The 16,709-nt window shown below is 33.9% G+C and overlaps 1 protein-coding gene across 21 annotated transcripts in view; it reads left to right on the top strand.

Annotated features, from left to right (window-relative positions):
* nrcam (neuronal cell adhesion molecule) overlaps positions 1 to 11,319 on the top strand; it is a 123,425-nt gene extending 112,106 nt beyond the window's left edge. For 15 of the 21 annotated variants that reach the window (XM_012958697.3, XM_012958694.3, XM_031897722.1 and 12 more), the window contains 5 exon segments: positions 578 to 691; positions 2,625 to 2,777; positions 6,152 to 6,283; positions 7,688 to 7,766; positions 8,238 to 11,319. In XM_012958697.3, the coding sequence (XP_012814151.1) occupies positions 578 to 691; positions 2,625 to 2,777; positions 6,152 to 6,283; positions 7,688 to 7,766; positions 8,238 to 8,475 (716 nt within the window). In that variant the 3' untranslated portion in view covers positions 8,476 to 11,319. 21 annotated transcript variants of the gene reach the window in all.
* Positions 11,320 to 16,709: the final 5,390 nt, after the last annotated feature.

The raw sequence follows: 16,709 nt of genomic DNA, 5'->3' as shown, positions 1-16,709 counted from the left end.
CTCCTTAGAAGGCACAAGATCCTTTAAAATTGTATTTAATCCAGACGATAGTTACCCAGGCTGATATTGCCTGATCAATACTTGGTGCCAACTATTAATAATCATTTATTGTGTTTTTTACCTTTGGCCCCACATAGAAAGCTATTTTACACCATGTCTGGTCAATTTGCTTGAAGTGACCCATATGTCAGGGTGGAAAGATGCTGTAAAGACTGAATTTATTTACATATGGCTTAGTGCATTGTCCCTGTCAATGTGACACTTCAGCACTTGCTACTAGCTTCCCAGTAGCTTATCATATATAAACAGAGAAGCATTAACTGGAGCACCCATCCCAGGATGTATCAATGCACCCATCCTGGCATATTCTGATGGAAAAAGATACATAGATAATGGAAGAATGGATGTTTCATTTAAAACTGTCCCATGTGTCATTATGGCTATGCTTTTATCTGTACTGTGCATGGAGTGGGTTATGGTTCTTGATCTGGAATATTGCAAATACCCAGAACACTGATCCACATTTTTAATGATAAAAGAAGTTATGGTTGATTTTCTTGTCTTTCTTGCTGTTCAGTTCGGCCTATCCTTCCAAGGATCAAGAATATAACTTCAGCTGAAACTTCTGCTACAATCATTTGGGATTATGAGGGTCCAGAAGTGAAGTTCTATATTAAATATGTAGAAATAAGTAAGAAGAAGCACTAATGATTGTAAAATCCCACTCATAAATATCTATTTCATGTCAAATAGCAAAGAAAAAAACATTAGTGCATGCTATTTTAAGTAGCTACTTTGAATTACAGGTTGATTTAATGCTAGTAGTTTAGTAAAATATTTGGCATGTGATGTTTTTAGTTCCTAGAAATGCATGGTAAAATGTAAAATTTATTTGAGATATCTAATAGGAAAATGCAAATGCTATTTATTTAATGTACAGGTATGGAATCCCTTATCCGGAAACCCTTTATCCAGAAAGTTATGAATTAAGGAAAGGCCATCTCCTATAGACTCCATTATAAGCAAATAATTCTAATTTTAAAAAATGATTTCCTTTTTCATCTGTAATTATAAAACAGCGCCTAATACTTCATTCTAATTAAGACATACTGTAATTGATCCTTATTGGAGGCAAAACAATTGGGTTTATTCAATATTTAAGTGATTTTTAGTAAGCTTAGTTATGGAGATCCAAATTACAGAAAGATCCCTTATCCAGAAAACCCCAGGTCCCGAGTATTCTGGATAACAGGTCCCATACCTGTAATATGAATGTATTTCTATATTTATCAAATACACTATATGAATGTTCTTTCAAGGGTTTCTCAAATCCCAGCCAGGATATAATGTAGTTATTTCTAACACAATTAGATGAAGAACCAGATGTTTAGTTAAATGCAATGCTTTGTAAATATATAAGTACAAAAAGGTCACTTTGACCTTATAATGGCTTTGAACAGACCTAGGGAGTTTACCCTACAGCCAGTCCTGTTCAGATGACCATACTCTCAGTAGCTCTCAGACAATGCTGTTAGTTAACTTATCCGTGTCTTCTTGTGGCTTCTTGGAAGAGGTCTATAACACAATAGGCAAGCTAAGGGAAGTGATAAAGAAGCCTGTATCAAGTCAGACAAAGAGACAATGGCAGCTTCAGCAAGAATCTTAACTGCAAGCTGAGTCAGTTACACCTTCATACAAGCTATGGGGTAAAAAAGTAAATACAAAGTGAAAATAAAGAAATATTGTCCCTTTACATTGTGGCCTGCTGGGGATTTCTAAGAAGTAGCCTGGCAACAGTCTTTATTTATAGGCCCTCAAAAACTGTATACTATAAATCTCTCCTGCTGAGCAAGTCACAAGTGCATGTGATGATATTTTCAAAACTGCAACAGCAGTTGAGGATCTTTGGTCTATTCAGTGGAAATAACAAGTTTGATAATGTGTTATAAACTGGGTTGTGGCAGAGTATGTAGAAGATTGGTAAGCCAATAAAATTGGCATTCACAATACAGTTCTGGGATCCTTTATCTGGAAACCCGTCATCCAGAAAGCTATAAATTCTGGGAAGGTCATCTCCCATAGACTCCTTTTTAATTTATTCATTCAAAATGTTAAAACATATTTCCTTTTTTCTGTAATAATGAAACAATACCTTGTACTTGATCCCAACTTAGATATAGTTAACCCTTACTGGAGGCAAAACAATCCTACTAGGTTTATTTAATGTCTTAAAGATTTTTTTTAGTAGATAGATTTAAAGTGTGTAAATCTAAATTACAGAAAGGTCCCTTATCTGGAAAACCCCAGGACCCGAGCATTCTGGATAACAGGTCCCATACCTGTATTACACTCTATCCAGTCAAGGAAACAATTTTATATTTGTACAATTTCTGAGTACTTACATTTTACATTTATTTTCCACTTAATAGACCTCAGTTTTCAATTTTAGTCAAGTGTTGAAATTTGACATATGCATGCTTTTTTATTGTTAGGTAACAATTTATATGCTATTTTAGATTTGTTTGGGATTGTCAAAATGTACTTTGCTCTGTGTGAGATGATCCATCCATAGTTAGACAGGAGCCTCTGAGCTTTTCCAATATATTTTCCTAAAATTCTTTTAGGCAAAGAAGATTGGAAAAAAGAATTTGTAAATGATACTCGGAGCTTCTATGTATTAAAAGGTTTAACTCCTGGAACATCATATAAAGTTCGAGTTGTTGCCGATGAATTTTCTGATTATGGGGTTTCGGAAGATTCCTTTCAGACAGGTCCAGGTGAGGCAGCTATGCAGTGTTCCTTGCCTCGCACAATATACACACCAATGTGAATGCATTGTGACACATATTTACAGAGCTGTGGAATGATTTTATGCAATTGCATACCCAAGTCTAAAAATCTTCCATAAAACAGGTTTATAAAAGCGACACACAAAAAAATAATTCTTGTCCAACTGAATTAATCCATGTCTTCAAAGAGTCTTCACTGGGGTACACCACTTGCAGCATGGTGTAGAATAAAAAAGTTGACTTTGTTTGGTGTAAATATACATACCTATACGTTCTTTGTAATGGATAATTTCTGTGATTGGAAAGAATATTGTTTATACCATTATTTAGGTGTAAAAAGTATTCTACATAGTATATTAGTATTTAAGTGTAAAGGCATTAAAAACATGTATTTGTATTATTTTTTTACATTTTCCATAATTTTTTAGTGTTTTATTACCTTTATTTTCTAGGCTGAGTTGATTAGAAAAAGAATAATTAGTTGCTTACTATGGTTTGTCCGCAATTAATAATTTAGTATAGAATCCATAATCCAAAAGTGTGCTCCATATCCACATATTTTCTAGTATTGATTACTTAATCCCAAAGTGTCTGCCATCTGAATTCTCTAGAATGGATTTCCTAATACAAAAGTCTTTTTAATTTGAATTGTGTAGTATACTGTATATTCCCTACCAAAAGTTTTTGCCGTATGAATTCTCTAGAATTGATGCACCAATCTCAAATTGTTCTCCTCCCAAGGTCTGGCAGTGTCTGGCATTTTCTTTTTGTTCATTATTTATGAATGCAGAGGTGTCTTTTATTGTTGTCCTTTATGTGTGCCACATAATTTATAAACATTATAATACACACTAGTAGGCTTTCTGTATTGAAATGATTTATCTGTGTTAGAGCTGTGAAAAGTAGCATTCCATTCTTGTTAACATGCTCTATAAGAATGATTTATATCTCAAAGGGCAGTTATACTTCTGCAATCTATTCATAAAGAATGATAGATAATGGAAACAAACTGTGTGTCTGACTGATTCCCATTACAGGGGTCATTTTTATATGTTGAATAAAGCAAAGTGATAAATCTTTGCTAGAATACACATTAGTGAATGTCTATTAAATGGTACACCCCAGGGACTTCTTACATATGTTTATAGGTGCAAAAGGCTTATTATGAACATAACAACATACCACAGGGAAGTCCTAAAGTACAGTCTTTCAGGATTCCCATGTAAAATAAAAGGTGCATATTATACTATGAAAACAGTTTAGTTTTACTGTGTAAGATCTAAGGGGCAGGAACCCTGTCTACACCGTGTCTCTTAATATTTACCATTTTTGTTCCTGTGCTTATTTTTATTATGTTTTTATTTCTATTGTATAAGTGCATTTTTATTTCATTGTAGTGTTGGTCCTGTTTATTTTAAAAAGTACTGCAGACAGTAGTTCTATATAAATAAAGATATATATACATACAAGTCATTGTGACAATATCCTGGAAGTCTGCTCTGTCAGGGCTTGCTTTCTGGAACTGGTATTATAAACATGTAGCATAGTAATAAAGTATACTATAACTTGGTCTTGTAATCAATCTCAACAAATTTCAGTTTTGGAAAACCAACATCCAATTATAAAAGTATATTTTTGTGTACAAATATACATTTACACTGTATTGACTGAGAACATTTTAAATGTGTGTGCATTTCCAAATATGTGTGATTTTTATCTTTCAAAATTGCCTCATTTCAATGTATTTGGTTGAGTTACTGTAATACAAGTTTAAAAAAGATGGGGAAACTCTAAATAGAAAAGCAAGGGTAAAATGCAGATATAATATCACAAGCAATTTAGTTTAAACCTACAATGAATGTTGTGGCATCTGGGTACATTAATGCAAGAAATGTTTTAAACAGTACACTGCTAGGTTATCTATAAGAAAAGGGAACTCCATCTATGTGAATGTTTGTTTGTAATGAATGTTTTTTTTGCCATGTTTTGATAGTATATATCAGCAAAGTAATAACTAACTCTGGTTTTTAAAAGCTATGTACATTTAAAGAAATGCATGAGTGTAATAAACCAAGGGAGGGAAAACTGTAATATGCCATGACCAATTGAATTACATTATAATGAATTACAGCCTGTTGCTCTTTAATTGCGCACTATAGCATGTTACTTTAATATTACATTTGCGTGGCTGAAATACCTACCATAGGGAATGAAATCAGTTTGTATGGCTAAAATTCCTACCATAAGGATTTAAAGAAAAAAAAATTGAGTATCTATAATTGTGCTATGATCTAGGCCTTTATTTGCTGTGCAAAATGCACAGTGCCAGTACTGGTGCATGAATATGGCCTAGTGTATGTTTTAGGCATGAGAATTGCTCCTGTTGGGTGCAATTGGGTGGCAGGTGTTTCTAATGTGTATATATCACACAAATAATTTATTTTCTCATTTGTGTTGCTTATTGGTGCTTTAGCTTTCTACACATGGGTAAGTTTCAAAATAATTGGTTATTCTTGTGGCCAGTCCTGCTATAAATTGGTACAGCCCTATACAATTACCAGCAGGGGTCCTCAGTAAGGCAGTTTTGCATGAGAAGATCTGATGCAATGACAGCATTGATCACAACTTTTATATGGAAAAGGGGGAATATATACAGACCAGTGGGCTAGTTTGGTCATAAAACTCTTGGGTCCGATTAGATTATGCCTAAAGAATGAATGTGGAAACATATATATGCCATATATATATATACAGTATATATATATATATATATATATATATAGAGAGAGAGAGAGAGAGAGAGAGAGAGAGAAGCTTATTTACCAACATTTAAATTTGTGTTTTAGAGGGTTTTGTTTCAATTCAAACAACCTGGAAATGTTACTCAACTTATATTTAAATTATTATTCAAATGTAATTTATTGAAAAAGTTAAATGCATTGAATTTATAGAGGTCCTACAAACTTTCAAAAAAATAAAAAAAAAAACCTCAAATTGAACATTTCGCTTAAATTTTGCCTAGGACAAGTTCAATTGACTTCTACATGGACTTACAAGCTTGGGCCAGTCTTTCTTCATAACTGAGACTTTCCATACCCTTTACCAGCTTAGTTGCCCTTCTCTGGACCCTCTCTAATTCAATAATGTCCCGTTTGAGCACTGGAGACCAAAACTGAATGACATATCATATTTACATCAAATCCAAACATGGCTGATCTAATTATGTTTGTTTTTCTTTTGCTGTTACCTTGGCACCACCTGGTGTTACAGTGAATACTGATTTAAATATTGATACAAAGTATATATATTTCAAATTATAATTGATTTGATTTATTTAAAAAATATCAATTTCCATTTTGCAGCCATGGCAAGTCGACAAGTTGACATAGCTACCCAGGGATGGTTCATTGGTTTGATGTGTGCTGTGGCGCTACTTATACTAGTTTTGTTGATTATTTGTTTCATCCGAAGAAATAAAGGTGGTAAATATCCAGGTAAGTTGCCATGGAAACAAATACATGTGTTGAAAAATGTAAACTATATTTGAGAGAATACACTGTTGCTAAAACAAAATACGAATTACAGTATATGTGTCTATTTAGCAGTTGACATTAGGTGCAAAAGTTGAAAAGAGAGTTAAAAAAGAGCAATTCTTTTGTTACTTCTTCTGCTTAAATATTAGTTTGCATGTTCCCCATTGTGACTCTTTTTGGGATAATGTCATAAAAAGTGCAAAGTTTGCTGCAGGTCCAGTAAGTAATAGCAACCAAGTAGCATTTACTGGTCACCTGTAAAAGCAAACATTGGTTGATAAAAATGTAAAATGTAAAAAAAAGTTAAAGCAAAAACTGGTTGCTATGGTTTACTAACCTTGGCAAACTTTGTGGCTTTATTACATATGGGGTAAATGTTTGTGTTTAGAATACTATATTGCATAATCTATATAGGGTCAACACTGATACAATTAATTAAAGGAACAGTAACACCAAAAAATGAAAGTGTATAAACGTAACTAAAATATAATGTGCTGCTGCCCTGCACTGGTAAAAGTTGTGTGTTTACTTCAGAAAGTCTACTATAATTTATATAAATAAGCTGCTATGTAGCCATGGAGGCAGCCATTCAAAGGAGAAAAGGCACAGGCACATAGCAGATAACAGATAAAACACTATTGTATTCTACAGAACTTATCTGTTATCTGCTATGTAACCTGTGCCTTTTCTCCTTTTTTCCAGCTTGAATGGCTGCCCCCATGGCTACACAGCAGCTTATTATATAAATTATAGTAGTGTTACTGTAGCAAACACGCCAGTTTTACCAGTGCAGGGCAACAGTGCATTATATTTTTATTATTTGAAAGCTCTTTCATTTTTTGGTGTTACTGTTCCTTTAAGTTCTTCTTATACCTTTAAGAATGCTATCTTGTAACTCTGTATACTTATATATACAGTTATACACGGCTGATATCGTGAATCTGAAACAGAAGTGCCCCTTCCAACATAGGTTACTGGTGCAGGAGGCATTCCCTGATGCTCCTCTGCTCAGGTCTATTAGTCAAGAGCCATCAGGAGATGCCTCCCAAAGCTACTGTATTAAAATCCTCCTAGTTGTGTGCTTCCTGCATAATGTCAGGGTCTGTCAGGGTCTGTTTAGCTCAAGGCCTAAAGTTACCCTATATTAAACATCCTTACAAATTCTTACAAACAGGTTTGCAGTCTACTGTATCTGTCCAAAATCAAGTTCAAATATTATATTCAAATGTCAAAATTGTAATAACAGAGGGGGCACACATAAAGCCTACCTTATTTACATGCAAAAATAAGTATGTAACAAAATGTTTTATTCTATAACTGAAATGTTTTATTCTATAACTGAAATGTTTTATTCTATAACTGAAGTCAAAGAAAAAGAAGATGCCCATGCAGATCCAGAAATACAGCCTATGAAAGAGGATGATGGAACATTTGGTGAATATAGGTAAACTCTCTAAATTCAATTTTTCTGTATTCTTGATAACTCATTTTATTGAAATAGATCTTTTCTAAAGCATATTTGATGTCAGTTTTTATAAAGAATTTTCTATCTCTCATGAAATTAAAATGAAGAATGTCTCTTACAGTTGTGATTTTTTTCCTTATTTTGGCCTTCAGTAATAAGGTCATAGATTCCTTAGAACATAATTTGTTTCATACTTTTATTCTGTATGAATTTATTTATAAATGAATAGTCTAAATGTATTATTAATTTCTTCCATGACAGATGCATGATGCATAACGTTTCTGATTGACACTCCTTATATAGCTTGGCTTGGTTTGTACAAGCGTACATTTTATTAGTCAATCAACCACCATGAAGTCCATAATCCTGCATTGATTTTTATGCTTTAGTGAGTGTTAGAGGAGATAAGAGAGAGAATGCCTTTCACTCAGCAGTGTTCTTTCCCCACAGTGATGCAGAAGACCACAAACCACTTAAAAAAGGCAGCCGCACTCCTTCAGACAGAACTGTGAAAAAAGATGACAGTGATGATAGTTTAGTTGACTATGGAGAAGGAGTAAATGGACAGTTTAACGAAGATGGCTCTTTTATTGGACAATATAGTGGGAAGAAAGAAAAAGAGCCTGTAGAAGGCAATGAAAGCTCTGAAGCTCCATCCCCAGTCAATGCTATGAATTCCTTTGTTTAGTCATCAGGATATGGTCATACTTTTCTTCTACATGTAATGCACCCAAGCATCATAAGGTGACAAACACAACATGGAAGCATATTCAAGACCTGAGCAATCATTTACATTGCACAAGTTCAGTTGGTACTGGATGTTTTTGGGGGGGAGGGGGGCAGTACAACATGGAATATTTTTTATTCATGGCATATTTTTATTTTCTAAAAATTGTGGATACAGAATCAGCTGAACAAAAATAATTTTTAAATGCTATCCTCCTTAAAATGTATTAATGCATGATATGATGCACATTTCACAGACAAACCAGCGTGTGTCCAAAATGGTTTGATTCTTTGTTATGCAGTCCTCAGTCAGACACCTGGTATGAAGTCCGTTGTCAGTGTTTATGTAGTATTACAATGTATAGAGCTTCAATGTCTTGGTTGACATTGGTGGTGAAGTTGGTGACTTTATTGTATATCTATAATGTCTTTTTTTAAAAGACAAGAATTCTATATAAATATATATATAAATATATATGATGGCAAATTAATTTAAGTATGACACTTGCATTTGCTGATGCTTAATGAGACCCAAATATATGCTCTCTGCTCCCCTTATTTTAAACTATAAAGTATAATGTACCAGTGTTGTATTTTGTATACCATGTTTAAACCAGGTTGTTACGAGTCCATAAAATCATACGCTTTGCTATGCATTGTGGAATTCCTTACATCACAGTCACTGAAGAGAGATGGAACTGAATGAGCTTCTTCGTGTATTCATAATCATACAGTTCAGTGCCTTTATTTGATATGCATTCCATAATGCATTACTCCTCTGAAGTTTGCTGTTAATTGTAACATCAGGTTAGCTAACTGCAGTATCACTATTGCCATAAATAAAATAAGTATACAGTTGTACGAACAGGAATTATGAAAAAGAATACAGAAAATGTATTTATTATTGGATATGAAATGTTTGCTGCTGCGGTTACACTGTGTTCTAATCTGTTTATTGTAGCAGCATATGGAATATAGCACAAAAACCCATCATATGCAAACCCTTTTAAGCACAACATGTTCGAAAGAACAATGTTTTTGTCAAACATATTTCTGTAAAAACACATTCAAGTAACTGATCAGCAGTTACCAGTTCAATTCCCTTAAAGAGGAACTGTGATGATGATAAACATACCCACTAAACTAGAATGCATGTTTGCTAAAGCTGTATCACAAAAAGTATTTATTTTTTTCTTTTGGTTATTGAGATATTTAAATATATATTGATGAGCTTCTGATAGTTACAATGTTCATCTGGATTCCAGTGTTCCCTCCAGCATCACCCACCCTCATTAGGTAAAAACAACCACCACTCTTGCCAACTGTGCCTTTCTCTCTGTTTGTATATATATATATATATATATATATATATACATTGACACAAATTTACATTCACATACATACTCATATATATGTGTAGTCCTGGATATTTTGCCTGTCAAAGAGGCATAACAAGCCCCAGTTAACACCATGAAGGGAAACTACCATCAGCATTATCAGGCAGAGCATGCCACAGCCTCCCCATACCCATGGTGTCCTCTGAACACAGTTATCATGATGTGAAACACACCAATATAATATTATTATTATTATTATCTCAAAAACTCAGAGAATGAAATGAATAAAATATATTTAGAAAAAATTATTATTTAACATCCACAAGTTTGTGGCCAAATTAATAGCATTGACAGTTTCTCTTTGGGACTAAAAGGAATATAAATACATGGGAGAAGTGAAAATTCCCTAGAAACACTCCTCATATTTAAAGGTTTTTGTTAATTTGATGGGGAATATTCTCTAACCTTATTGCTAAAAACACTCCAAAAAGAGAAAATGCATCATAAAAATATGGCAGAGAAAGCCGCTAACAGAATAAGCAAAGTGGGATGGCTACTATCCGTGAGAAACATGGATCTTGCATAACCTATTTTAATACTGTGGTTTAGCTTCCTATGAAATTATACGACAACCTATGGTTGAAGCAATGCTGAGTTTCATTTGCCAATAAATTGCTTTTTCATAACTTGCATCAAGTTTAATTTTAAGTAAGCTTTTATATGTAGATATTTTGTTCAATTTGTAAATATATTGAAAGTTTAGATGCTTTATGCTTCTAGATGTTACAGAGATATATAAGGTTATGTTGTACTGTGTAAGAAATGATATAGCAAGCAGGGTGCATGGTATCTTAAGGCATCTTCCTAAATCCATATATTTTGCTGTGAAAATGACATAGTGAATTATTACATTTGCCGCAGAATTCCCAAACTTGTGCCGATACGTGTATTTTACATTTTACCTCCTAGAAAGAAACTATAGAGTTAAAGCACAAGTTTGGAAGCTGCATACATGTTTTGTTGCATTTCTTAATTATTACCCCTTATTAACCCCTTAGCAGGAGAGATGAAAAAAAAATTGTTGTGTATTGTTCAGAGTTATGAACCCCCAATGAAGTGCTAATAAAGATTGCTATTTAATTTTTTAAGCACATGAGAACAATAAATACAAATAAAATATAATGTAAAAAATTCTGGTGGAAGCTGTGGTCTTACTTAAAGGGAAAACACTGTGATAATTAAGTTTTTATCATTATATGTAGCAAAGTACTTTAAAGGTTATACAAATGTGGTTTGCAGCACTAAATGAAGTGAAAAATCACATACAAATTTTGCACCCTTGATCAGTAACCCTAAGAAACGTAACCTGCTAACACAAACTGTGCATGGTATGGTTCACCTACAGGTCTCTTGTGTAAAAGACAATAAACATTTTATATGTCAATAAATGTATTCAAAATTGAATTGCAGATTGTCTGGTCTGGTGTTTTTGTTTTAGTACCCTAATGGTAACAGGAAAACATAGGGACAGACATATTGATCAGTTCTAATCAATCCATAAAGATAATCAAATCAAGATTCTAATTTAGACCAATTCCTTTGGAAACTACATTTGTGGTTAATATTGATCAATATGAGTGGGACCTTGCATATTGCTTCTGTTTCATAGGCATTCTATATGGACTGTATGGATAATGGGCCTTTAAAAGCAATCAATATGGATATACTACTTTTTTATTCAAATTTCAAAGGAATGGAAGAAAGGCATAAAATTAGAGAAGAGGAGAGAACAGATGATAGAAGTTTGGTTTGTGAATAGATAGAGTGCTATTAAGAGGTATTTGGTAGAGACTGATAAAATTAGTCCAGGTGGGTAATAGATAATCAGCATCATTTGGTAGAGAACATGTCAATAAAATAAATCTTTTTCTTAACACAGAGATGCTATTGATTATAGATGAAGTAGATGGTGACATAGGTGGGCTTCTGTCCGTTTAGGTAGTTGGTGGGGCTATGTCAGTGTTGTAAATTACAATGATAGTAGAGACAGGAGAGAGATGTGATTATGTTTCAGAGAGGGAGCACACAGGAGCATGGTGCAGACTCATTGTACAGATGTTTAAACTGAGCTGGGCAAGAATATCAACCATCAGTCCAGGTGGGCATCAAGTACAATAAGCCTTTTGACAGAGCTGGTGGGAGGACTGATGGGCAGTTCAGATATGACTATGAAGGGTGGAAGTCAGCCATTGGCCAGAGCTGTGGTGAATAAGACACAGGTGCTGCATCTCAGTTCATCTATTAAGTATGCTCTATTCTTCCAGCAACAGGTACCCTTTCCTCCCATTAAGTGTTTATAGGATACAGGGTTGAGTGCCTTACATCAAACTTCTCTCTGTCATTTTGGCTACCACAAACACATTTAACCTTGAACAGCAAAAAGGGCCTTACAAAGCATTTAACATCCATTGTATGACATTACCAAGTTGTCACATCATTAAGCAATATGAAATGAAATGACTTATTTCATTAACTAATGAAAAAACTTTCCTTGGCAACCACATGGGTACTAATTTAGTATACTGCAATGGTATTGGCCTCCCATGGAGGGGTATTCACTTAAAATGTGGCTTCTATAATATCAACATTTATTTGGTTCCACAGAGTACTCTCTTATATTCTATTATGAATAATTTTTTCCTCCGAGTGAAAGCATTATAATTGCGCAGGTACTCCATCTTCTGGACAAATGAAGCGGTGAAAGTAAAAGGAATTGAAAAGGCCACACACTCATACCAACATATGAACGTTTGTAAAATATATACGTTTCTATTTCATGTCACTGTTCTCATGTTCCCTCTTTTTCTGAATAATTATTCCTCTAACTTTAAAACTTCTAAAAGATGGTTAATCACAGTACAAACACTCTCATTTTCTTCAGTCACCCATATTTATGACAATTACAGCACTCCACAGACACAGAACCAATATGCTAGCCAGAGCTAAATAAGCAAAGTACTTACATTTTGCTGCAATAAAGGTTATTTCTAAATGCTGAATGTTTTCCTCTGTTCAACATAAAACTTTAAAATGTAAAATTAACTTTATAAGAAAAGAGTAGATTTGGATGGATGTAAAATTTGAGATCAACTATTTGAATCTATTTTCTTGGTGGTAATTCCACTTCTGGTATGGAAGTTGAAGGAAGAGAAAAACAAAAAAAAGGCAACCAGTTAGGTTATTGTGTTTGTATGTTGTGACTGGTTAATGTTGAAGTTACAGTATGTGTTTATGTGGAGTGTATGTTGTGATTTGCTGGATAAGTGTGGAGATGGCATATACTCTATAAATATGCACATTTATGGAAGGGTAGTACAAATATGGGACCTGCTATCCAGACTACTCAGGACCTGGGGGTTTCCATATAAGGGATCCTTAAATCCATGAATTAAAAACTGGATTGTTTTGCCTCCAATAGAATTAATTATGTCTTACTTGGGATCAAGTACTGAGTTTTTCATTACAGAGAAAAAGTGAATCATATTTAAACCTTATGTATTAATTATTTCATTAAAATGTAGTCTATGGGAGATGGACTTCCTGGAGCTTTCTAGATAACAGGTTTATGGATAAAGAATCCCATGCCTTTATACACAGCTATAGCATGGTTTAGGACCAGAACATTTCTTAAATATTAGTAATATTATTTGAGAATTGCATCCTTCATGAACCAGACAGTTACTGTATATAAAATAATGAAATAAACTTCAAAAAATGTCCACGCTACGCATATAATTAAAAACAGCATATCTACAGTTTGGCACACAACTAGCTTATGGAAACCTATAGAGTCCCTAATAGCTAATTCCTATGGTTTCTTAAAATAACAGCCATAGGAATTCAACATAGGAATTCAACATAGGAATTCAACTGAATCACAGTATGGAACCTTTAATAACTAAAATAAATGGTAGGAAATACACTTTTATGAGAAGCCAGTTTACAATAACATTTCAATCAGTTGGTCAACATGAGAAATGTATGCACAATTCTCTCCCATTCAGCTTTGTTTAAACCAATCTACTCTTTGTGGAAGCACAAGCTAGTACTGCTAACTATACCTAGCTCATAACTCAAAAAGAATGTAATTGGTATTCAGGGAAGAGGGTGTTTCCCCTTGACTGCTTCAGATTCAGTGATAGATCTACCAGTATGTATGCTTTTATATATGTATAGTTCTGTAAAAAGCTACTTGTGTACACAGCAATGTACTAGTACAGCTATGGGACCTGTTATCCAGAATGCTTGGAACCTGGGGTTTGCCAGATAAGGGACCTTTCTGTAATTTGGATCTCTAAACTTAAAGTCTATTAAAAATTAAATTAATCATTAAATAAACCCCAATCAGTGAAGGAAACAGTGCTGTCAAGTACAAACTACCATTTTAGTATAACAGAGATAAAGGAACTCAAATTTAAAAATGTAAATTATTCGATTAAAATTGACTTTATGGGAGATGGCCTTCCTGTAATTCAGAGCTTACTTTTTACAAAGTGCCCTATGTGCAAATAGACATATCTCTTATGTACGCACAAAGTAAATGCAAGAGGTAGACAGCAAGCCATATAAATGGTACATCATGTCAGCACAAAGCAGCAGTTCCACAATGGATCACAGCAAAGAATGGGGCAGGCAAAACAATGATCTAAGATAAAGTGAAACCATCAATAGATGTAGAAGTACTTGATATATATTTAACATAATAAAACTGATAAAGTTAAAGTTATTCTACCTTAAATGAAATAATATTAAAGCTCCCTCACACTGGCAAAATGCAGTGACAAATACATGAATGATTATGTCTAAATTAGATAACAAAAAGTTTAAACTAAATGCAGACAGTGGTATAAAGAAGACTGTTACATAGATACCAATGCTGTACTGTAATTGTGACAGTGCCATCCCCATCCCCTGATATCCTGGAAATCTCACTAAAAAGAATAGTGTTATATTAAAGTGTTAATCACTTACCACCACAGTCTAGTTTTCTGAGCAAAAAAACTTGGATACCTACATTGGATACCTACTTGTTTGTATAATTCTAAGAAAGCTGAGTTAGCAATTGAAGGGAGCCGTATCACCCAAATCAGCTTGAATAAACAAAGATCTTACTAATTGCACCTTTTATAAAGAATAAAGTGCAAAAATTATCTTACAAATATAAATACATCCAAACAAAGATTTCAAATTTGCCCATTGGTTTGGTGTTTTTTTAACCCAAACATAACACAGTATTCTGTTTTACAGCTTTTACACTCTAGGGATTCATTTTTACATTACTCTGCCTATGTTCAGTGAGTTATGTATTATCCCTGTAACACAGAAAACACTATAAACCTGTGTATAGTGTAGTTACTTTTTACTGACATATAAATATATATGAAACAAATAAAAACAAATGAAACAGCATATAAAATATTGACATGGGGAGGTTCATGGCTACCTATTAATGTTTAAATGATCAGCAGAGTATCTGCCAGATTCATAAAGAAAGCAATGTACTTCTCTAGCTTGCCTCCTATCTGTACTTGCTATACCTTAAAGTTGTAGCTGCTTCTAAAGAATGCCCTGTTAGGACATGGCTACTAGATGGTATAATCAGGAAGGAAAAGTGGTTCTGTAGGTGTATAGCACACAAGGTAAATTTCATTTAGGCCCCAAAATGAAACCTCGTTTCGTACAATATTCGGTGCATGTATGGTATGTCGGCGAGTCGACCGATATCGCAGGAAGTTGCTGATATCGAACGACTCGCCAATTGGACCAGTTTGAAAATTTTGATCGGGCGCCATAGAAGGCGTCTGACCAAAATCTCCCTTCAGCGCTGAATCAGCAGAAGGAGGTAGAAATCCTATTGTTTCTACCTCCTTACCTGCCGATTCAGCCCTGAATGGTGTGTGGCAGATCTGACGATGTTTCGTGCGACCGATGGTCGCACGAAACATCGTCAGATTGCCACGTGTATGGCCATCTTTAGTAAACTAAACCTACACAAACCAATCTAGAAATCCTAGAAATGTCCTGCTATTTTCTTAACTATCTGAAGAACAAAGGGTCACTTAGTTTACACTAATTAAACAAACCTGCCACATTACTCCCAATGCATTATTTACAAGAATCTATCTACTTCCAGTGCAGTTCTGTCTGAATCGCTAAAGAAAACATTACAACATATTTAAATTTTGAAACTTTTGCAGAAATTTCAGAAAATACAAAAGATTGTTTCAATAAGGAGCAGCGGTGCCTTTTGGAAGACATAGGCTGTTGTAATACTGAATCCAAGATACTTACAGTACGTGTTGTTCTTTTGCCCGTTGAAGCAGAATATGATTTCTGACTATGGCAAATTCCACAGGGAATAACTATTTGACTGCAAATTTAAATAAATGCAAATTCTGTGCTGCAACAGATGTTTCTTTTGTAAAGAAACCCCATTAAATGTATGGAATACCATTAAATGTCCACAGTTCCCTCCTCCTCCTCCACATGAGTGAAAATGTCTAAACTTGCTGCATATTGGCTTTGTGTTAATATGCATTTCAAATAGTGACAAGCTAATTACATTGGTACAATTTAATATTTCTAATTTAATACTTATTTACCCAAAAAATCCAAGAGATCATAATGGTGTAATATACTATTATCCTGAAATCTGATAAAGGGATTTCACCAACTCATCTGGATTTTTAAATGTGTGCTATCAGTTACATTGTTCATTAAGAATTGTTAAACACTTGTATGAAGATTCATTTTCACAAATGTTATTTCCACAAAATATTAATGGTTTGTTACAAAATAA

The sequence above is a fragment of the Xenopus tropicalis genome, chromosome 3 (genome assembly GCF_000004195.4).
Source record: "Xenopus tropicalis strain Nigerian chromosome 3, UCB_Xtro_10.0, whole genome shotgun sequence".
Taxonomy (NCBI): domain Eukaryota; kingdom Metazoa; phylum Chordata; class Amphibia; order Anura; family Pipidae; genus Xenopus; species Xenopus tropicalis.
Note: the sequence above shows the minus strand (reverse complement) of the source record. Positions and strands in the feature narration are given on the sequence as shown.